This window comes from Adelges cooleyi, unplaced genomic scaffold (assembly GCF_023614345.1).
Source record: "Adelges cooleyi isolate 19-005CV unplaced genomic scaffold, UGA_ACOO_1.1 ACOO_flye_CR_arks_rails_tigmint_CR_PRNA_795, whole genome shotgun sequence".
In the NCBI taxonomy this organism is placed as follows: Eukaryota; Metazoa; Arthropoda; class Insecta; order Hemiptera; family Adelgidae; genus Adelges; species Adelges cooleyi.
In genome coordinates this window covers 144,369-168,786 of record NW_026096508.1, presented here as the reverse complement: position 1 = coordinate 168,786, position 24,418 = coordinate 144,369, and the positions used below count along the sequence as shown (strand labels likewise).

Below are 24,418 nucleotides of genomic sequence, written 5' to 3'. Positions count from 1 at the left end.
TGAATATTTAAGAAAATAATTATTTTCTTACATATTCACATGTACGAAAATAATAGCTTTAAATATAACATTTTTTACACGATTTTAAAGCTGTGTTAAAAAACAATTTCAATAATACTAATAATAACAATAAAAAAGGTTTTTGATTTATAAATGTAGATATTTTTATTTACATAACAATAAATAAATCACATTGATATTACTATACACGATTTTGTGTTACTAATAAGGAAATGTACAATATTGTAATACTTATTGTCTTCACAATATTTTAATATTTATTGAATATATACTAATGAAAGGTTTTTATCAACAATAATGATTTAGGAAAAGCGTGTCTAGCCGAGTACATGCACCTAACCTAACTATTCAGTAAATGTGCTCGTGTGAATCACTGTTAACATACTCTGATGATTACTGCGCTCTGTCGTATACGCTCAGTGTAACGCAATTCATCAGATAAAAAAAAATCCCCCGAGTACAGTTATGCAGAGGTTAAACTAATACTGCGTACGTTAGTACCGGGTTCACGAATTTACTTTGTTTGATTATTTATTAAGTTCGACGAAATTCACGGGAAAAAAGAAGGACAATGCTAAGAAAAAGAACTAACTCAATGGTTTATAAAAATAATAAATAAATATTATAATGTAATGAAGAAATTGCATATTAGGCAACTACTAACTCTACTGTCTATACTATACCTTTAGTACAATAGAAGACAATAGAAGAATTCTTACAATGATAAGAAAAATAACTAACTTAATAGTATACAAAAATAATAATTAAATTTTAAAAATATAATAAAGAAAGTGCACATTAGGTAACTCTACAATATATACTATACTTGTAGAACGTTTGATCGGCGGATCGTTGGCTATAATTCAACAAATAATACACATCAAATTAATGTTTGCTAACTTTAAATTGGCATAATAGTATTTAGAAAAATAAATATTAAACGAGTTTAAATAGGAATCATGTTTTATACGATTTTTTAGTACTTTGGTGCAGCTTCTACATAAAATTAATTTAACCCCTATTGAATTTTGTAGACTTATCTGGTCTAGTAACATTTTCATCTCAACATTTTTTTTAAATATTACTTATTAAGAATCTATTAAAATTTCCAAATTTTAAATTTTGTGTTAGAAAATATATGTTTTACCAATAGATATTGGTAGAGAAATAAGTGGAAATCCAAATTAATTATATGGACCAAAATGCCAAATATGAACGATCATTCGGAAGCAACACCGGCAGAATAATTTAAAACTTACCCAGCATGTCTACTACGATAAAATTTAGTCGTGTAAAGTATTTTTAGTTTTTTATTTACTTCTGTTTATCATCATTTTGTATTGTATCTATTGTCATAAAACAAATGATTGAAAAACTTCCAGCGTTATATTTTACTTACTCACTTGAATGTTTTGATAAACAAAATGTCATTAATTGAGTTTATAATCTAAAAAACCGCAAATTTATCTTAATTTTACACATAAATATTTCAACTTTTTTTATAACTGTGATATTTTTTCCCCGTTTTTCCAATTTTCTATGTATTTCCATCTCTTTTTTTTAAGCGTTTTATAAAGTTATTAGTTTAAAACTCACACATTTCACGTAAAGTTTTATTAGCTTTCTACATAGAAAAATTCTCAAAAATTGGCAACACGCTTTTTAGATTATAAACTCAATTTAATTACTTTCTGTTACTCGAAAAAAGATCAATTATTTTACTTTAAGAAATTAATTTTTTGTATTATGTCCAAAGATACTATAAAAAGACGATTAAAAACAGTTTAAAGGAAATAACTAAAAATTAGATCATCAATTTACATGAAAGAAAAAAAATGTTTTTTATAAATTGATTTACTAACGAAAAACATTCTTGTCGTTGAAACAGACACGCAGAATGAGTTTCTAAAAGTTCTACAAAGAACGCTCTAAAAGGTTGTTCGTATTTGTCGTTTTGGCGCTTGTATCAATAAAAAAAAAACGTAAAATTACCTTCCGACTGTCTGTCACCTAACCAACAAATAAACATAAATCATTATTTTTATCAATTATTTTGTATAATTTTGGTACCGTGTAAATACACCAAAAACCAACGTATAAGGAATGTAATCTGTTATCTACTTTTAGGTGAACATTAAATATTACTAAACGGTTATATTATACAATAGGTTAGTAAAAATGTACAAGTTAAGTAGAAAACATGTATAAAATTGTATGTAAAATGTATAGCTGTACATAATTTATAAACATACCTGGAAATGGGCGACCTTGAGTGACTAAATATAAAAAAAGCAATTATAGGTTTCAATATAAATTCATACTCGCTTACATAATTTTTAATTGAAAATAATTTCTCCATGCAATTAAATTAAAATACAATTTGTCATTTTATTAGAATCCATAAAATTATGATGATTAAAGTATTGAACCTGTGAATGTATTGTAAAAAAAATACAAATAAGACATACCCAATGATACTTCCATAATAATAAAAACTATAATACAAATAGTTAATTTCTGCATAATGTACTAAAGAACACTTCTAAGATAGACAATGAAAACTACGATACACAATCTTAAAATGTACAGTGAAAAAATTAAATGAACATAATATACATTATTTAGCAAGTTTTTCTCAGACTATATAGTAACAGTTTCATTAAAATATGACGCAAAAGGCAGTGTTATTTGCAAAAAAAACAAAACGATACATGTTTCTAAGAAACTTGTGAGTTTGAGCAAACATTATAATAGTAAAAAACAATTTCGGTTAACATTAAACAAAAATTGCCCAATATTTAAAATATTTCAATGATATAATATATATATATTGTATGTTATTGAATATAATATACATTATTTAACAAACGTTATTCAAACTATATAAAAACTGTGTTAACTCAAATGGTAATGTTATTTCGAAAATAACAGAACGTACATTTTTTTAAAAAACACATGTGCCGGATAAAATATTTAACCGTTGTATGACATTTTTGTCCAACATTACAAATATATCTAATATTTTTCGATAACAATAAGTCAAACTGTTAATTATTTTATATAACCTATTAGTTAGAGAAATAAGTTAGTCTGAGAAAAATACAAAGTTGGTCCAACTAAAACTGCGATTAATATAAGAGCACAATTCATTACTAGTTACGACTGTGTTATTAAAAATTTGGTCCCGATAAAAGAAAGCTTATTAAAGGGGCTTTATATGATTCTATTTGAATGAATTTAATAAAAAGTTGTTCCAGTAAACATTTAGTTAGACCAACTTTTTATTAGTTGTTCCACCTGAATATATGTGTGTCTCTATAGTAAACATAGTTAAAGTGGCACCAACTGTAAAGTTTTTATGTGTAGGAGGGTGGTATACATATTAATAGCAAAGATATATCAAATATGCGTTAAGATATGATGTATGTTATTCTATAATAATCTAATTTTTAGATTTATTTTTTAATATCATTCACAATTTTTAAATATGGAATCTTATGTGTCAAAAAAATATTCAATTGAATACAATACATTATTTACAAACGTTATTCAAACCATATAGTAACGGTGTTATTAAAGTATGACGCAAATGGCAATGTTTTTTCGAAAAAAACACAACCTACATTATTTAAAAAAAAAAACATGTACCCGATAAAATATTCAAACGTTGCATGAAATTTTTGACTAATATTTAAAATATTCCTTATATTTTCGATAACAACAAGTCAAACTGTTAAATATATTGTTTAACCTAATAATTAAGGAAATAAGTTAGTCTCTAAAAAATACAAAGTTGATCCAAATAAAACTGTGGTTAATAATAGGGCACATTACAATGCTAGTTAGACTGAGTTATTTAAAATTTGATACCGATAAAAGAAGGATTATTATAGGAGCTTAATATGTTTCTATTTAAAAAAAACAAATAAGAAGTTGTTCCACTAAACGTAGTTAAAGTGGACCAATTGTACATTTTTTATATGTAGGAGGGTAGTATAAATTTTAATAGTAGATATATAAAATATGCTTTAGGATATGACATTTTTTTTCCAAAATAATTCTGATTTTTTGATTGAATTTTTAAGATCATTTACAATTTTTAAATTTAGAATTAAATGAGTCAACAAAATATTCAATTGTATAAACCGTTATTCCAGCTATATAGAAACGGTGTTATTAAGTATGACGCAAATAGCAATGATATTTCGAAAATAACAGAACCTACATTATTTAAAAAAAACACATGTGCCGGAAAAAATATTCATTTGAATATCTTATACATTATTTAACAAACATTATTCAAACCATATAGAAACGGTGTTATTAAAGTATGACGCAAATGGCAATGTTTTTTCGAAAACCCAACCTACATTATTTAAAAAAAAACACATGTGCCGGATAAAATATTCAAACGTTGCATGACATTTTTGTCCAATATTGCAAATATTCCTGATATTTTTCGATAACAATAAGTCTAATTGTTCAATATATTTTTTAACCTAATAAATAAGAAGATAAGTTAGTCTCTAAAAAATACAAAATTGATACATCTAAAACTGTGGTTAATATAACGTCACAATACATTACTAGTTATACTGAGTTATTCAAAATTTGGTCCCGATAAAAGAAAGCTTATTATAGGAGAATAATATGATTTTATTTGAAAAAAACAAATTAGAAGTTGTTCCACTAAACATAGTTAAAGTGGACCAACTGTAAATGTTTTATTTGTAGGAGGGTGGTATACATATTATTAGTATAGATATATAAAATATGCGTTAGGATATGACATTTTTTTTCCAAAATAATTCTGATTTTTTGATTGAATTTTTAAGATCATTTACAATTTTTAAATTTAGAATTAAATGAGTCAACAAAATATTCAATTGTATAAACCGTTATTCCAGCTATATAGAAACGGTGTTATTAAGTATGACGCAAATAGCAATGATATTTCGAAAATAACAGAACCTACATTATTTAAAAAAAACACATGTGCCGGAAAAAATATTCATTTGAATATCTTATACATTATTTAACAAACGTTATTCAAACCATATAGAAACGGTGTTATTAAAGTATGACGCAAATGGCAATGTTTTTTCGAAAACCCAACCTACATTATTTAAAAAAAAACACATGTGCCGGATAAAATATTCAAACGTTGCATGACATTTTTGTCCAATATTGCAAATATTCCTGATATTTTTCGATAACAATAAGTCTAATTGTTCAATATATTTTTTAACCTAATAAATAAGGAGATAAGTTAGTCTCTAAAAAATACAAAGTTGTTCCAAATAAAACTGTGGTTAATAAAAGGGCACAATACAATGCTAGTTAGATTGAGTTATTTAAAATTTGGTCCCTATAAAAGAACGCTTATTATAGGAGAATAATATGATTTTATTTGAAAAAAACAAATTAGAAGTTGTTCCACTAAACATAGTTAAAGTGGACCAACTGTAAATGTTTTATTTGTAGGAGGGTGGTATACATATTATTAGTATAGATATATAAAATATGCGTTAGGATATGACATTTTTTTTCCAAAATAATTCTGATTTTTTGATTGAATTTTTAAGATCATTTACAATTTTTAAATTTAGAATTAAATGAGTCAACAAAATATTCAATTGTATAAACCGTTATTCCAGCTATATAGAAACGGTGTTATTAAGTATGACGCAAATAGCAATGATATTTCGAAAATAACAGAACCTACATTATTTAAAAAAAACACATGTGCCGGAAAAAATATTCATTTGAATATCTTATACATTATTTAACAAACATTATTCAAACCATATAGAAACGGTGTTATTAAAGTATGACGCAAATGGCAATGTTTTTTCGAAAACCCAACCTACATTATTTAAAAAAAAACACATGTGCCGGATAAAATATTCAAACGTTGCATGACATTTTTGTCCAATATTGCAAATATTCCTGATATTTTTCGATAACAATAAGTCTAATTGTTCAATATATTTTTTAACCTAATAAATAAGAAGATAAGTTAGTCTCTAAAAAATACAAAATTGATACATCTAAAACTGTGGTTAATATAACGTCACAATACATTACTAGTTATACTGAGTTATTCAAAATTTGGTCCCGATAAAAGAAAGCTTATTATAGGAGAATAATATGATTCTATTTGAATGAATTTAATAAAAAGTTGTTCCTGTAAACATTTAGTAGGGCAACTTTAATTTAGTTGTTCTACCTGGATATTTGTATGTCTCTATAGTAAACATACAGGGTCCGGCAGTAAAACGGGATGATTTCAATACTTAATTACTATTTAATGAATGAATACATTTTAATTTTAATAAATATAAAGTATAAGAGTTACAATTTTATGTTCAATACAAAAAAATACTATTTTTTATGTACTACGTTTGCCAAATGACCTCCATTTTTATTTATGCATTCTTGTAGGCGGAACATAAAGTTCTCATGACCTTTCGCAGCATATTAATGGAAATTGATTCAATATCGTCCCGAATGCGTTGTTTGAGTGTTTGGATAGTTCTTGGTGGATTGGCCTCAAACACTTTTGATTTAAGGTATCCCCATAAAAAAAAATCGCAAGCCGTTAATATGCTGCGAGAGGTCATGCAAAACTTTAAGTTCCACCTACAAGAATGAATAAATAACAATGGAGGTCATTTGGCAAACGTAGTACATAAAAAACAGTATTTTTTTGTATTGAACATAAAATTGTAACTTTTATACTTTATATTAATATTTATTAAAATTAAAATTTATTCATTCATTAAATAGTAATTAAGTATTGAAATCATCCCGTTTCACTGCCGGACCCTGTAGGTAAAGTGGGCCAATACATATTAATAGTAAAGATATATCAAATATGCGTTAGAATATGACACTTTTTTTCTAAAATAATACTGATTTTCAGATTGATTAATTAAAATCATTCCCAATTTTTAAATATGGAATCTTATGAGTCAAAAAAATATTCACTTGAATACAATATACAATATTTAAAAAACGTTATTTAAACTATATAGAAATAGTGTTATTGAAGTAAAACGCAAATGGCAATGTTATTTAGAAAATAACAGAACATACATATTTTTAAAAAAATACACGTGCCGGATAAAATATTCAAACGTTGCATGAAATTTTCGCCCAATATTTGAATATGTTATACATTATTTAACAAACGTTATTCAAACCATATAGAAATAGTCCTATGAAGTATATCGCAAATGGCAATGTTTTTTCGAAAAAAACACAACCCTACATTATTTAAAAAAAAACACATGTGCCGGATAAAATATTCAAACGTTGCATGAAATTTTTGTCTAATATTTAAAATATTCCTTATAGTTTTCGATAACAACAAGTTAAACTGTTAAATATATTTTTTAGCCTAATAATAAGGGAAATAAGTTAGTCTCTAACAAATACAAAGTTGTTCCAAATAAAACTGTGGTTAATAAAAGGGCACAATACAATGCTAGTTAGATTGAGTTATTTAAAATTTGGTCCCTATAAAAGAACGCTTATTATAGGAGAATAATATGATTTTATTTGAAAAAAACAAATTAGAAGTTGTTCCACTAAACATAGTTAAAGTGGACCAACTGTAAATTTTTTATATGTAGGAGGGTAGTATAAATTTTAATAGTAGATATATAAAATATGCTTTAGGATATGACACTTTTTTTTCCAAAATAATTCTGATTTTTTGATTGAATTTTTAAGATTATTTACAATTTTTAGATTTAGAATTAAATGAGTCAACAAAATATTTAATTGTATAAACCGTTATTCCAGCTATATAGAAACGTTGTTATTGAGTATGACGCAAATAGCAATGATATTTCGAAAATAACAGAACCTACATTATTTAAAAAAAAACACATGTGCCGGAAAAAATATTCATTTGAATATCTTATACATTATTTAACAAACGTTATTCAAACCATATAGAAACGGTGTTATTAAAGTATGACGCAAATGGCAATGTTTTTTCGAAAACCCAACCTACATTATTTAAAAAAAAACACATGTGCCGGATAAAATATTCAAACGTTGCATGACATTTTTGTCCAATATTGCAAATATTCCTGATATTTTTCGATAACAATAAGTCTAATTGTTCAATATATTTTTTAACCTACTAAATAAGAAGATAAGTTAGTCTCTAAAAAATACAAAATTGATACATCTAAATCTGTGGTTAATATAACGTCACAATACATTACTAGTTATACTGAGTTATTCAAAATTTGGTCCCGATAAAAGAAAGCTTATTATAGGAGAATAATATGATTTTATTTGAAAAAAACAAATTAGAAGTTGTTCCACTAAACATAGTTAAAGTGGACCAACTGTAAATGTTTTATTTGTAGGAGGGTGGTGTACATATTATTAGTATAGATATATAAAATATGCGTTAGGATATGACATTTTTTTTCCAAAATAATTCTGATTTTTTGATTGAATTTTTAAGATCATTTACAATTTTTAAATTTAGAATTAAATGAGTCAACAAAATATTCAATTGTATAAACCGTTATTCCAGCTATATAGAAACGGTGTTATTAAGTATGACGCAAATAGCAATGATATTTCGAAAATAACAGAACCTACATTATTTAAAAAAAACACATGTGCCGGAAAAAATATTCATTTGAATATCTTATACATTATTTAACAAACGTTATTCAAACCATATAGAAACGGTGTTATTAAAGTATGACGCAAATGGCAATGTTTTTTCGAAAACCAAACCTACATTATTTAAAAAAAAACACATGTGCCGGATAAAATATTCAAACGTTGCATGACATTTTTGTCCAATATTGCAAATATTCCTGATATTTTTCGATAACAATAAGTCTAATTGTTCAATATATTTTTTAACCTAATAAATAAGAAGATAAGTTAGTCTCTAAAAAATACAAAATTGATACATCTAAAACTGTGGTTAATATAACGTCACAATACATTACTAGTTAGATTGAGTTATTTAAAATTTGGTCCCTATAAAAGAACGCTTATTATAGGAGAATAATATGATTTTATTTGAAAAAAACAAATTAGAAGTTGTTCCACTAAACATAGTTAAAGTGGACCAACTGTAAATGTTTTATTTGTAGGAGGGTGGTATACATATTATTAGTATAGATATATAAAATATGCGTTAGGATATGACATTTTTTTTCCAAAATAATTCTGATTTTTTGATTGAATTTTTAAGATCATTTACAATTTTTAAATAGAGAATTAAATGAGTCAACAAAATATTCAATTGTATAAACCGTTATTCCAGCTATATAGAAACGGTGTTATTAAGTATGACGCAAATAGCAATGATATTTCGAAAATAACAGAACCTACATTATTTAAAAAAAACACATGTGCCGGAAAAAATATTCATTTGAATATCTTATACATTATTTAACAAACATTATTCAAACCATATAGAAACGGTGTTATTAAAGTATGACGCAAATGGCAATGTTTTTTCGAAAACCCAACCTACATTATTTTAAAAAAAACACATGTGCCGGATAAAATATTCAAACGTTGCATGACATTTTTGTCCAATATTGCAAATATTCCTGATATTTTTCGATAACAATAAGTCTAATTGTTCAATATATTTTTTAACCTAATAAATAAGAAGATAAGTTAGTCTCTAAAAAATACAAAATTGATACATCTAAAACTGTGGTTAATATAACGTCACAATACATTACTAGTTATACTGAGTTATTCAAAATTTGGTCCCGATAAAAGAAAGCTTATTATAGGAGAATAATATGATTTTATTTGAAAAAAACAAATTAGAAGTTGTTCCACTAAACATAGTTAAAGTGGACCAACTGTAAATGTTTTATTTGTAGGAGGGTGGTATACATATTATTAGTATAGATATATAAAATATGCGTTAGGATATGACATTTTTTTTCCAAAATAATTCTGATTTTTTGATTGAATTTTTAAGATCATTTACAATTTTTAAATTTAGAATTAAATGAGTCAACAAAATATTCAATTGTATAAACCGTTATTCCAGCTATATAGAAACGGTGTTATTGAGTATGACGCAAATAGCAATGATATTTCGAAAATAACAGAACCTACATTATTTAAAAAAAACACATGTGCCGGAAAAAATATTCATTTGAATATCTTATACATTATTTAACAAACGTTATTCAAACCATATAGAAACGGTGTTATTAAAGTATGACGCAAATGGCAATGTTTTTTCGAAAACCCAACCTACATTATTTAAAAAAAAACACATGTGCCGGATAAAATATTCAAACGTTGCATGACATTTTTGTCCAATATTGCAAATATTCCTGATATTTTTCGATAACAATAAGTCTAATTGTTCAATATATTTTTTAACCTAATAAATAAGGAGATAAGTTAGTCTCTAAAAAATACAAAGTTGTTCCAAATAAAACTGTGGTTAATAAAAGGGCACAATACAATGCTAGTTAGATTGAGTTATTTAAAATTTGGTCCCTATAAAAGAACGCTTATTATAGGAGAATAATATGATTTTATTTGAAAAAAACAAATTAGAAGTTGTTCCACTAAACATAGTTAAAGTGGACCAACTGTAAATGTTTTATTTGTAGGAGGGTGGTATACATATTATTAGTATAGATATATAAAATATGCGTTAGGATATGACATTTTTTTTCCAAAATAATTCTGATTTTTTGATTGAATTTTTAAGATCATTTACAATTTTTAAATTTAGAATTAAATGAGTCAACAAAATATTCAATTGTATAAACCGTTATTCCAGCTATATAGAAACGGTGTTATTAAGTATGACGCAAATAGCAATGATATTTCGAAAATAACAGAACCTACATTATTTAAAAAAAACACATGTGCCGGAAAAAATATTCATTTGAATATCTTATACATTATTTAACAAACATTATTCAAACCATATAGAAACGGTGTTATTAAAGTATGACGCAAATGGCAATGTTTTTTCGAAAACCCAACCTACATTATTTAAAAAAAAACACATGTGCCGGATAAAATATTCAAACGTTGCATGACATTTTTGTCCAATATTGCAAATATTCCTGATATTTTTCGATAACAATAAGTCTAATTGTTCAATATATTTTTTAACCTAATAAATAAGAAGATAAGTTAGTCTCTAAAAAATACAAAATTGATACATCTAAAACTGTGGTTAATATAACGTCACAATACATTACTAGTTATACTGAGTTATTCAAAATTTGGTCCCGATAAAAGAAAGCTTATTATAGGAGAATAATATGATTCTATTTGAATGAATTTAATAAAAAGTTGTTCCTGTAAACATTTAGTAGGGCAACTTTAATTTAGTTGTTCTACCTGGATATTTGTATGTCTCTATAGTAAACATACAGGGTCCGGCAGTAAAACGGGATGATTTCAATACTTAATTACTATTTAATGAATGAATACATTTTAATTTTAATAAATATAAAGTATAAGAGTTACAATTTTATGTTCAATACAAAAAAATACTATTTTTTATGTACTACGTTTGCCAAATGACCTCCATTTTTATTTATGCATTCTTGTAGGCGGAACATAAAGTTCTCATGACCTTTCGCAGCATATTAATGGAAATTGATTCAATATCGTCCCGAATGCGTTGTTTGAGTGTTTGGATAGTTCTTGGTGGATTGGCCTCAAACACTTTTGATTTAAGGTATCCCCATAAAAAAAAATCGCAAGCCGTTAATATGCTGCGAGAGGTCATGCAAAACTTTAAGTTCCACCTACAAGAATGAATAAATAACAATGGAGGTCATTTGGCAAACGTAGTACATAAAAAACAGTATTTTTTTGTATTGAACATAAAATTGTAACTTTTATACTTTATATTAATATTTATTAAAATTAAAATTTATTCATTCATTAAATAGTAATTAAGTATTGAAATCATCCCGTTTCACTGCCGGACCCTGTAGGTAAAGTGGGCCAATACATATTAATAGTAAAGATATATCAAATATGCGTTAGAATATGACACTTTTTTTCTAAAATAATACTGATTTTCAGATTGATTAATTAAAATCATTCCCAATTTTTAAATATGGAATCTTATGAGTCAAAAAAATATTCACTTGAATACAATATACAATATTTAAAAAACGTTATTTAAACTATATAGAAATAGTGTTATTGAAGTAAAACGCAAATGGCAATGTTATTTAGAAAATAACAGAACATACATATTTTTAAAAAAATACACGTGCCGGATAAAATATTCAAACGTTGCATGAAATTTTCGCCCAATATTTGAATATGTTACACATTATTTAACAAACGTTATTCAAGCTATATAGAAATAGTCCTATGAAGTATATCGCAAATGGCAATGTTTTTTCGAAAAAAACACAACCCTACATTATTTAAAAAAAAACACATGTGCCGGATAAAATATTCAAACGTTGCATGAAATTTTTGTCTAATATTTAAAATATTCCTTATAGTTTTCGATAACAACAAGTTAAACTGTTAAATATATTTTTTAGCCTAATAATAAGGGAAATAAGTTAGTCTCTAACAAATACAAAGTTGTTCCAAATAAAACTGTGGTTAATAAAAGGGCACAATACAATGCTAGTTAGATTGAGTTATTTAAAATTTGGTCCCTATAAAAGAACGCTTATTATAGGAGAATAATATGATTTTATTTGAAAAAAACAAATTAGAAGTTGTTCCACTAAACATAGTTAAAGTGGACCAACTGTAAATTTTTTATTTGTAGGAGGGTGGTATAAATTTTAATAGTAGATATATTAAATATGCTTTAGGATTTGCCATTTTTTTTCCAAAACAATTCTGATTTTTTGATTGATTTTTTAAGATCATTTACAATTTTTTAATTTAGAATTAAATGAGTCAAAAAAATATTCAATTGGATAAACCGTTATTCCAGCTATATAGAAACGGTGTTATTAAGTATGACGCAAATAGCAATGATATTTCGAAAATAACAGAACCTACATTATTTAAAAAAAACACATGTGCCGGAAAAAATATTCAAAAGTTGCATGACATTTTTGTATAATATTTAAAATATTCATGATACTTTTCAATAACAATAAGTCAAATTGTCATCAAATTATCTTACGTGATAAATATGATCACGCGTAATCATATTATGTGAGAAAATTAGATCCTATTGTATAAAAACATTCGTTATTATTTCGATGGTTTCCTATATGTTTTACCTACTAGTAGCTGGAAGACGACCAAATTGGTCACAAGTATTAACTGACAGGCGACCGGGAAGGTCACTAGCTATCTGTATTGGTTGACCTAATTTCCTAATATGTTCATAAATAACCGTCTATGTCAGTAACCGATAATGACGTACCACTGCACATTTAGAATTTAATTATCAGAGGTAGACCCGGCATGATGCATTAAAGGTGTTTACTTAAGAAGTTTAAAAGTGTTTAAAAACTGAAGAGTAAGGCATGAATGATATGTCTAGAGGTCAATCAGTAACTATTAAATCTTAAAAGGAAATGAAGTGAAGGTTGATAAGACATTCTTTTGATTATTGTTTTTTTGGCAGTGCCTATAAAAACGACCAAAAAGCGGTTTAATAAAATGTCTCGATGCAAGTCTTTTAAGTTTTTAGATCTTGACAATTATTGTGTAATAATAATATTCAGTTTATCAAATACCCATATTATAAACGTATAAACGTATTACTTACTTCTATCAAACATATTAATATCAATAGCATATAATATGCATTCATTCATATTTATTTTCATATTGTTTTAAGTTAACCACAAAGGTAGAATCCATGTATTGATATTTTTTGTTAGATGGGTAACCAACATTTTATCCTACTAAATGAAAATATTAAAATATTTTAAACAATGCTAAGTTTGAAATAAGTGAAATAATGTATCAATTTAATAAAATCTATAGTTGTAACTTGTATACCATGTATACTAATAATAATTATAGACAACAAAAAAAGTTAAAAAAATTATTGTTTTAATTTTTTAAAAAACCAATAGTTTTTAGAATTCCATTGAGTTACAATTATAGGCATTTTAAATATAATGTTCTAACAATCTCAATAATATTATAAATTTATATATATATAGGGGATGCTGTAAAAATAAAACTTTTAAAATAAGTCAATCAAATAGATTTTTTGTAAAACCAAAAAACATAACCATATACACACCTAACTTTATTTTAAGTAGAGTTGTGTTCTTGTATAATGTTTAAACAATGTCATACTATTTATTTATTGTTAGATTAGACAGGTAGTAATTATTAAAATATATTTCATTAATAACAAAAATCAAATTTAATATCTTCGGCTATCTATCGACACACATCGTCTACCTACATGAAATAAATGCAATCATTGATAGCGTCATGCTTATATAAATAGCTATTGTGAAATTTTTATTTTTGCAAACGTTGTAAACAATCCAATGCATCATTTTATGTCTGTTATATATTTGGATAACTATATAGACAGACATCATTCCATCAGCCTACAGAACAGAGAGACGCAGACTGTGAATTAATTTTAAACTTGTACATTTTTTTTAAAAAAATTGTATGTTGTTTTTCTTGACTTGTAATAATATTTGGAAAACATGGCCACTTTTGATGTGTATTACTTCAATTTATCCCTTCTTCAAAAACCGACGCTCGGCACGTAAAACACTGGTAAAAAAAATAGGGTAAGATATAGGAGATAAGAGAAATGTTGTACGTTGAACGTTCAAATTAGAACTAAATGAAAAGTTCAAAATAGTTTAAGAGTCCAAATTCTCTAAGAATTGTTTTAAGCCAGATATTAAATTCTTAATTTTTCTGCATTGAGTATTAGTCCTAATTCCTAAGTATCCTTTATATTTTTTAAATTATTGTTTTGTAATAATTAGTCTATTACCTTATTTTTTTAATTTTTAAGAAGATACTGTTTTTTTGAAATCAATTTACTAAGAAATATGCAGACTTTCCATTGAACATGCTGTTTGTTTCTTAAGATCCTACTAACACACAACGTACGAACATACTACGGACTGTGTTTTCACACCAAAACAACCTTCAAAGGATAACATGCCACATTCAAAGCGCCTTAACCAATAACAATTATGACATTATAATTTAATCCGTCGTTTTATCTAGACAACCTTTTTGAGATTATGCAAAACGTTGTTACAGACTATAACGATAGAAGAAACATATACACATTGTACTTAAACAAAGCTACAACAATAAAATCTGGTGAAAATATAGTAACTAAGTTTGAAAACATGTGTTAAAGCAAAACAAGATATTTTAAATTTGCCAGATAGTAGAAATTTATTATGAATTTGTGAAATATATGGTTTGGTTTACTAATAGTTTACACAATTTAATTTTGTTTATTTATTTTAAAGCTGTATTTTTAACTGAATATATCTCTGTAATTTGGATTGTTGTCATTCAATCCTTTCTGTCAAAAAAAAAAAAAATATTATTTCATAGCTCAAATAGAATTACCTTGTTTAATGTTACCTCTGTTTAATGTTACCTCTGTGGTACTCATGACACCCGTATCAATCTAAGAAATAATATTTTAATATATTAGAACTATATATATATATATATAGCTCACATATATGTGAGCTATATGTGTTATCAATTAGGTTAGCTTACATTAAAATTAGGGGCCTCAAGGGTGATTGAACCTTTCTTTTCCTTAAAAGTTTCTAAACACGATACAAAACGCTTTTTTATTAAATGAATATTATATATGAAAATTAATAACAAAATATAATATTTTAATATATAAGGACAATAATAATATTATAATCAAAACGGTAATATTGAGGACGAGTTTTATTACGGCGGACAGCGAGGTAACGTTTCCACGACGCCGTCAAGTAATTCCCTTGGAAGAAAATAATAATTTTCGTAACATGAAAAAGGGACATTTGTAACTTCGACTAACTAAACTGAAACGTAAATAAGAGATGCTCAGAAACGCAATCGTCTTTACAGTGCGAACGGAAACTGCATTTTCGAATTTCAATCACGACCAAAATATAGTAAACCATATCAAATACTAAACGATGCTATTTTATGTTTTAAGACTTTATAAGGGAATCACCAAATTAATAATGTTTAAAAATAAGTAACTATTACCTTTTGGTGGTTCTGAACTACTTGCCTCCTCCGAGGTTCCGCCACCTACACAACCTTTTAAAAAATAAAATATTAGATATTTCAAAAAAATAACGAAGATAATGAATCAAAACTTATTAGTGTACATTTTTAAATGAGCACACAATTATTTAATCTAATCGAAGTTGCATAACTATTTTAACCTTTATTCCTCGGTACATAACTTGTTCATGATAACAACACACTTAACCAGTTTAATGTAAAGGTCTGTCACTTTTTCAAATCAGGGTTCCGTTAAAAGATGTTAATTATTTGTCAAGTTCGAAATATTGCACAATGTACATGACCATAAAATATGTGTTTTATTATATTATAATTTGTATTGAAGTGTATACAGCATGTTTAAATCGTTTCAAAGATATTCGATTATGGAACTATTAATAATCAAAATATTTCAAAATAAATGAACAAGATATATATGACGTCCATGATAAATTAGCTTTATCGTGAATATTGTTGGTACCATATTTCAATTTTGCAAACAAAATTCAATAAAACAAAGTAATAAGCGATGAAAAAAACATACCACTTAAACATGAAGACACCCAGCCTAAAAACGAAAAAACAATTTAATATTGTTTTGAGAACTTTTGGCAGTAAAATATTTTTAATAGTGAATATTTAAGAAAATAATTATTTTCTTACATATTTACATGTAAGAAAATAATAGCTTTAAATATAACATTTTTTACACGATTTTAAAGCTGTGTTAAAAAACAATTTCAATAATACTAACAATAAGAATACAAAAAGGTTTTTGATTTATAAATGTAGATATTTTTATTTACATTACAATAAATAAGTCACAATGATATTACTATACACATTGTTGTTTTACTAATAACTAATACAAAAGGAAATGTACAATATTGTAATACTTATTGTCTTCACAATATTTTAATATTTATTGAATATATACTAATGAAAGGTTTTTATCAACAATAAAGTTTTAGGACAAGCGTGTCTAGCCGAGTACATGCACCTAACCTAACTATTCAGTAAATGTGCTCGTGTGAATCACTGTTAACAGACTCTGATAATAACTGCGCTCTGTCGTATATGATCAGTGTAAAGCAATTCATCAGATAAAAAAAAATCCCCCAAATACAGTTGTGCAGAGGTTAAACTAATACTGCGTACGTTAGTACCGGGTTTACGAATTTACTTTCTTTGGTTATTTATTAAGTTTCACTAGATGGTTATTGCATCCAATCATTGTTCGAATTGTCGATGGAGTTCAGATATAAGAAAAAGAAAAAAGAGATAGAAGAAATTATCTTAGCACTGAACAAGATCCTTCGGTGTTTTGACGCTCTAGGCAATCACTGTATTCCGCCGTGTCAGTCTCGTATATACAATTTGCCAGTAGATGTCTCTAACTACTAAAAAACTTAATCATTTGGTCCGAGACCAGGGCTATTTCTGTAATTGTGCTCCTGTATCCCTGACGCGATAATGTTGAATGTGTTACGCGATTTTACTGTATTCTAGTATTTTTAAGAAAACTTTTACTATTCTACCCATTTCAAATAACTTTTAACTATTAATCCATATTTACAGCCGATTAATAAAGAAAGTTTAATATTTATAATACTTGACAGCGTTGCTACGCGAGCGCCATCTCTGTGCATTACGGCAGGTGTTCCTGCGCATCATGTCTCGGCTAGACCGCGCCACTGTCTGATTTACTACAACTGTTAAGAGGGATACTATTCTAATTCCAGTAGATGAATATTAACACATCTCATGTATTACTGGTGGTTTGAACTTATAGTGTTAGAGAGAGGGTTTAACGAAAATCAATGAAGGACAATGCTAAGAAAAATAACTAACTTAATGGTATACAAAAATAATAATTAAATTTTAAAAATATAATAAAGAAAGTGCACATTAGGTAACTCTACAATATATATACTTGTAGAACGTTTTATCGGCGGATTGTTGGCTATAATTCAACAAATAATACACATCAAATTAATGTTTGCTAACTTTAAATTGGCATAATAGTATTTAGAAAAATAAATATTAAACGAGTTTAAATAGGAATCATGTTTTATACGATTTTTTAGTACTTTGGTGCAGCTTCTACATAAAATTAATTTAACCCCTATTGAATTTTGTAGACTTATCTGGTCTAGTAACATTTTTATCTTAAATTTCAAACTTTAAATTTTGTGTTAGAAAATATATGTTTTACCAATAGATATTGGTAGAGAAATAAGTGGAAATCCAAATTAATTATATGGACCAAAATGCCAAATATGAACGATCATTCGGAAGCAACACCCGCAAAATAACTTAAAACCTACCCAGCATGTCTACTACGATAAAATTTAGTCGTATAAAGTATTTTTAGTTTTTTATTTACTTCTGTTTATCATCATTTTGTATTGTATCTATTGTCATAAAACAAATGATTGAAAAACTTCCAGCGTTATATTTTACTTGCTCACTTGAATGTTTTGATAAACAAAATGTCATTAATTGAGTTTATAATCTAAAAAACCGCAAATTTATCTTAATTTTACACATAAATATTTCAACTTTTTTTATAACTGTGATATTTTTTCCCCGTTTTTCCAATTTTCTATGTATTTCCATCTCTTTTTTTTAAGCGTTTTATAAAGTTATTAGTTTAAAACTCACACATTTCACGTAAAGTTTTATTAGCTTTCTACATAGAAAAATTCTCAAAAATTGGCAACACGCTTTTTAGATTATAAACTCAATTTAATTACTTTCTGTTACTCGAAAAAAGATCAATTATTTTACTTTAAGAAATTAATTTTTTGTATTATGTCCAAAGATACTATAAAAAGACGATTAAAAACAGTTTAAAGGAAAAAACTAAAAATTAGATCATCAATTTACATGAAAGAAAAAAAATGTTTTTTATAAATTGATTTACTAACGAAAAACATTCTTGTCGTTGAAACAGACACGCAGAATGAGTTTCTAAAAGTTCTACAAAGAACGCTCTAAAAGGTTGTTCGTATTTGTCGTTTTGGCGCTTGTATCAATAAAAAAAAAACGTAAAATTACCTTCCGACTGTCTGTCACCTAACCAACAAATAAACATAAATCATTATTTTTATCAATTATTTTGTATAATTTTGGTACCGTGTAAATACACCAAAAACCAACGTATAAGGAATGTAATCTGTTATCTACTTTTAGGTGAACATTAAATATTACTAAACGGTTATATTATACAATAGGTTAGTAAAAATGTACAAGTTAAGTAGAAAACATGTATAAAATTGTATGTAAAATGTATAGCTGTACATAATTTATAAACATACCTGGAAATGGGCGACCTTGAGTGACTAAATATAAAAAAAGCAATTATAGGTTTCAATATAAATTCATACTCGCTTACATAATTTTTAATTGAAAATAATTTCTCCATGCAATTAAATTAAAATACAATTTGTCATTTTATTAGAATCCATAAAATTATGATGATTAAAGTATTGAACCTGTGAATGTATTGTAAAAAAAATACAAATAAGACATACCCAATGATACTTCCATAATAATAAAAACTATAATACAAATAGTTAATTTCTGCATAATGCACTAAAGAACACTTCTAAGATAGACAATGAAAACTACGATACACAATCTTAAAATGTACAGTGAAAAATTTAAATGAACATAATATACATTATTTAGCAAGTTTTTCTCAGACTATATAGTAACAGTTTTATTATAGTATGACGCAAAAGGCAGTGTTATTTGCAAAAAAACAAAACGATACATGTTTCTAAAAAACCTGTGAGATTGAGCAAACATTATAATAGTAAAAAACAATTTCAATTAACATTAAAAAAAAATTGCCCAATATATAAAATATTTCAATAATATAATATATATATATATATATTGTATGTTATTGAATATAATATACATTATTTAACAAACGTTATTTAAACTATATAAAAACTGTGTTGACTTAAATGGTAATGTTATTTCGAAAATAACAAAACGTACATTTTGTCCAATATTACAAATATTTCTGATATTTTTCGATAAGAATAAGTGTAATTGATAATTATTTTATAAAACCTATTAGTTAGAGAAATAAGTTAGTCTCTGAAAAATACAAAGTTGGTCCAACTAAAACTGTGGTTAGTATAAGGTCACAATACATTACTAGTTATACTGAGTTAAAAATTTGGTCCCGATAAAAGAAGGCTTATTAGAAGGGCTTAATATGATTCTATTTGAATGAATTAAATTATAAAGTTTTTCCAGTAAACATTTAGTAGGGTCAACTTTAATTTAGTTGTTCCACCTGGATATTGTAAAGTTTTTATGTGTAGGAGGGTGGTATACATAATAATAGCAAAGATATATCAAATATGCGTTAAGATATGATATTTTATTCTATAATAATCTAATTTTTAAATTGATTTTTTAATATCATTCCCAATTTTTAAATATGGAATCTTATGTGTTAAAAAAATATTCAATTGAATACAATATACATTATTTACAAACGTTATTCAAACTATATAGAAACGGTGTTACTAAAGTATGACGCAAATGGCAATGTTTTTTCGAAAATAACACAACCTACATTATTTAAAAAAAAAACACATGTGCCGGATAAAATATTCAAACGTTGCATGAAATTTTTGTCCAATATTTCAAATATTTCTGATATTTTTCGATAACAATAAGTCAAATTGTAAAATATAAATTTTTAATAAGCTAGCCCAAACTACCCGGGGTTCAGATGCGAACACGATTAGGATATCTGCACTCGCCTTCACCTACTCGGTAGCCGAGTACTGTACACCAGGATGGCTAAACAGCTCACATACAAGTAAAATAGGCACCCAATTAAACGCAACGATGAGGACAATCACAGGAGCAATTAAGTCAACACCAGCCTCTTGGCTACCGGTATTGGGCAATATAGCGCCACCTCACCTCCGTAGAAACAATTCCCTAGTTCGAGAATATAACAACCATGCCTTAAATCGAAGTCTACCCATACACATAAAACATGAATAATAATCCCAGCCAAAGATTAAAATCTCGTAAGCCTCCTTGGAAGCTGGCACAACAATTAATTAACGAAAACTATAACCTCAACTCTAAATGGACTGATGAATGGAGACTAAATAATCCCGACAAATTTAACATCATTGAACATCCTACAGTAAGGGTTCCGGGGTTCCAACTACCCCGGAAAGAATGGGTGACCCTAAACAGACTTAGGACTGGACACGGAAAAACGGGAAAAATGCTCCATAAATGGGGACTTAGGGATACACCACAACGCGACTGCGGATACGATACCCAGACAGCCAACCACATCGTGGAAGAATGTCCAATACGCAGCATACAAGGCGGAATGGAACATCTTCATAAGGCTACAGCAGCAGCAATAAACTGGTTGACCAATCTGGACATTGGAATTTAGGACTATGAAAACACTATCCCGACTTATATTTTACATACTTGACTAATTATTACTACATAAGCTCCTTACATTTTATCAATTTATATATTTTTGTATTTGTATTTGTATTTTTATATTTATATTATCTATATCATTTATTTGCAGTGTTTGTTGTTGCTTTTACGATATCTATTTATGTTGTTAGTGTTGGATTTAAACCATACGAAATATATAATATATACCCAGGGAATTTACTCATTGTTACAGAATATGGATTTATACTTCACTCCTAAAGAGATATGCAGTATCTACAAATATCTAATTGTTGGGAAAATTTTTTTTTGATTTCATAGTTTTTCAAATATTTGACTGACCTCATGTAGTTGAGAGTATAAGGTAAATATGAAGAAAATTATTTTTTAAATATTGACTATTAAAATTATTAATTTTACTTTACTTATTAATATAAGTTATTAATTTGTCTGCACTGGTCTGTATCAGTCCTAAGTATCATTCATATTTTTGAAATTATTGTTTTCTAATAATCAGTCTATTACCTTTACTTATTTTTATTTTTAAGAAGATACTGTATTTTTGAAACCAGTTTACTGAGAAATATGCAGACTTTCCATTGCACTGTGTACATGCTGCTTTTTTCAAAATTATACTACGTACTGTGATTTCACATCAAATCATCAAGTGTCAAAGGATAACATGCCACATTCAAAGCGCTTCAACCAATAACAGTTATTATATATAACTTAATCCGTCGTACCTATTATCTAGACAAACCTTTTTGAGATTAAGCAACATATTGATATAGGCTATAACGATAAAGGAATCATATGCACATTGTACTTGAACAAAGCTACAATAATAAAATCGGGTGAAAACATAGTAGCCCGGTTTGAAAATTTAATTTTGTATATTTATATTTCTTTAAAAGCTGTATTTTTAGCTGAATATAAATCTGTAATTTGGATTGTTGTCATTGGATCCTTTCTGTCAAAAAAATAAATTATTAATTCATAGCTCAAATAGAATTAACTTTTTTAAAATTACCTGTGTTACTGAAAATTATTGGTTGGATTTTGAAAAGAAACCTAAGGAATACAATTTTATAATAATAGAACTATAAACATACAGGGTGATCCAACTAACGTAAGACACTCATTTATTCTGAAAGTATGAATATTTTACGAATTTTTTTTTCCTAAAATTTTAGGTACATATTTAACTAAATTTTTCAATATTTAGAAAAATTTTATCTTTGACCCTTATACGTTAAAGAATTACGAACTTCGTTTTTTTCAAATGGGTACATATGTTTTAAATTCCATAAATATATAGACAAAATCGGACTATATGGATGAAAATTAATAATTCAAACGATAACTTATTTTAAAAAATTTTTCCTACAAATTTATGGAATTAAAAACATGTGTTGCCATTTGAAAACGTGAACTTAGACCCTTTTTATCATATAAGGGATGGAAATAAAAATTGTCAACGCATTGAAAAATATATGTAGTAAAACTTATACCTAAAAGAATGGGAAAAAAAAAAGTTTCAAAATATTCATATTTTCCGAGAAAATGAGTGTCTTACGTTAGTTGGATCACCCTGTATTTATACAGGGTAATTCATTACGGATAAGACACTCATTTTCTCGGAATATATTAATATTTTTTCCAAGATTTTCTGGTACACATTATACTATATTTTTCAATATTTTGAAAAGGTTTATCATCAATCCTTTAAGGCAAAAAAGGGGATTTTAGTTTTTTTTAAATGGCAAAAATAAAAAAATATTTTAGCGTTCGAATTTTGAATTTTCATTTATTTGTTCAATTGTTATGACTTTATAAAGATTTTATTTTTTAACTGTATTTCTTAATATTTTCAATTGTTACTACAAAGACGAGTAGTTACTACACGCATAAAAAAAATTTGATAAAGTGTGTTTATAAAACCAATCTGTGTGCCTGTGTTGGAATAGGAAATCTGTAGTTAAGACCCGTTTGTCTATCATTATTTAAAAGTCTTTTATACCAGTGACTTTTTTTGTTAGAGTGTTATTGCCAAATGGACAATGCGAACATTAATATGAACTTTATGTGCTACCGGTTTTGGAAAACCGAAGAAACGTGATAATTATTAAGAGAAAATGTAGTATCTTAACAAAGTCATAGCTAATGAACAAATAAATGAAAATTCAAACGCTAAAATAATTTTTTATTTTTTTTCTATAAATTGTTACATAAATTTGTAATGTAATTAAAAACATATGATACTATTTAAAAAAAAACTAAAATTCCTCTTTTTGGCCTTCAAGGATTAATGATAAACATTTTCAAAATATTGAAAAATATAGTACAATGTGTACCAAAAAATGTTGGAAAAAAATATTTTTCAAAATATTAATATATTCCGAGAAAATTAGTGTCTTATCCTTAATGAATCACCCTGTATATACATATATATGTGCGTTATCAATTAGGTTATTTTACCTTCAATATAGAGTTGTCAACACTGTTTGCATTTTTTTTATTGCTCTTAGGTTCTAAACACGATACAAAACGTTATTATATGAAATTAGTATTATATACGAAAATGAGTAACAAAATATAATATTTTAATATATAATGACAATAATAATAATATAATTGAAACAATAATATTAGAGGACGAGTTTTATTACGGCGTACCGCGGACAGCGAGGTAACGTTTCCACGACGCCGTCAA

The 24,418-nt window shown here is 26.4% G+C and overlaps 1 protein-coding gene and 1 long non-coding RNA gene across 13 annotated transcripts in view; both read right to left on the bottom strand.

The window, feature by feature from the left end:
* The window catches only part of LOC126845501 (uncharacterized), a 69,336-nt gene extending 49,425 nt beyond the window's left edge, over positions 1–19,911 (bottom strand). For 3 of the 12 annotated variants that reach the window (XR_007686782.1, XM_050584148.1, XM_050584151.1), the window contains exon 1: positions 19,779–19,911. Coding sequence is in view for 7 of the 12 variants with exons in the window: in XM_050584148.1 (XP_050440105.1) it covers positions 19,779–19,833 (55 nt within the window). In the remaining 5 variants the exon portion in view is untranslated. Of the gene's footprint in view, positions 1–2,273; positions 2,298–2,489; positions 2,542–19,562; positions 19,587–19,778 lie in introns of those variants that run through there. The other 9 variants (XR_007686784.1, XM_050584150.1, XR_007686783.1 and 6 more) reach the window with 6 other exon arrangements.
* On the bottom strand, positions 15,410–15,775 carry LOC126845503 (uncharacterized). The gene is made up of 3 exons (XR_007686787.1): positions 15,733–15,775; positions 15,592–15,637; positions 15,410–15,529 (listed from the first exon to the last, which is right to left on the bottom strand). It is a non-coding gene; the product is annotated as an uncharacterized LOC126845503 (long non-coding RNA).
* Positions 19,912–24,418: the final 4,507 nt, after the last annotated feature.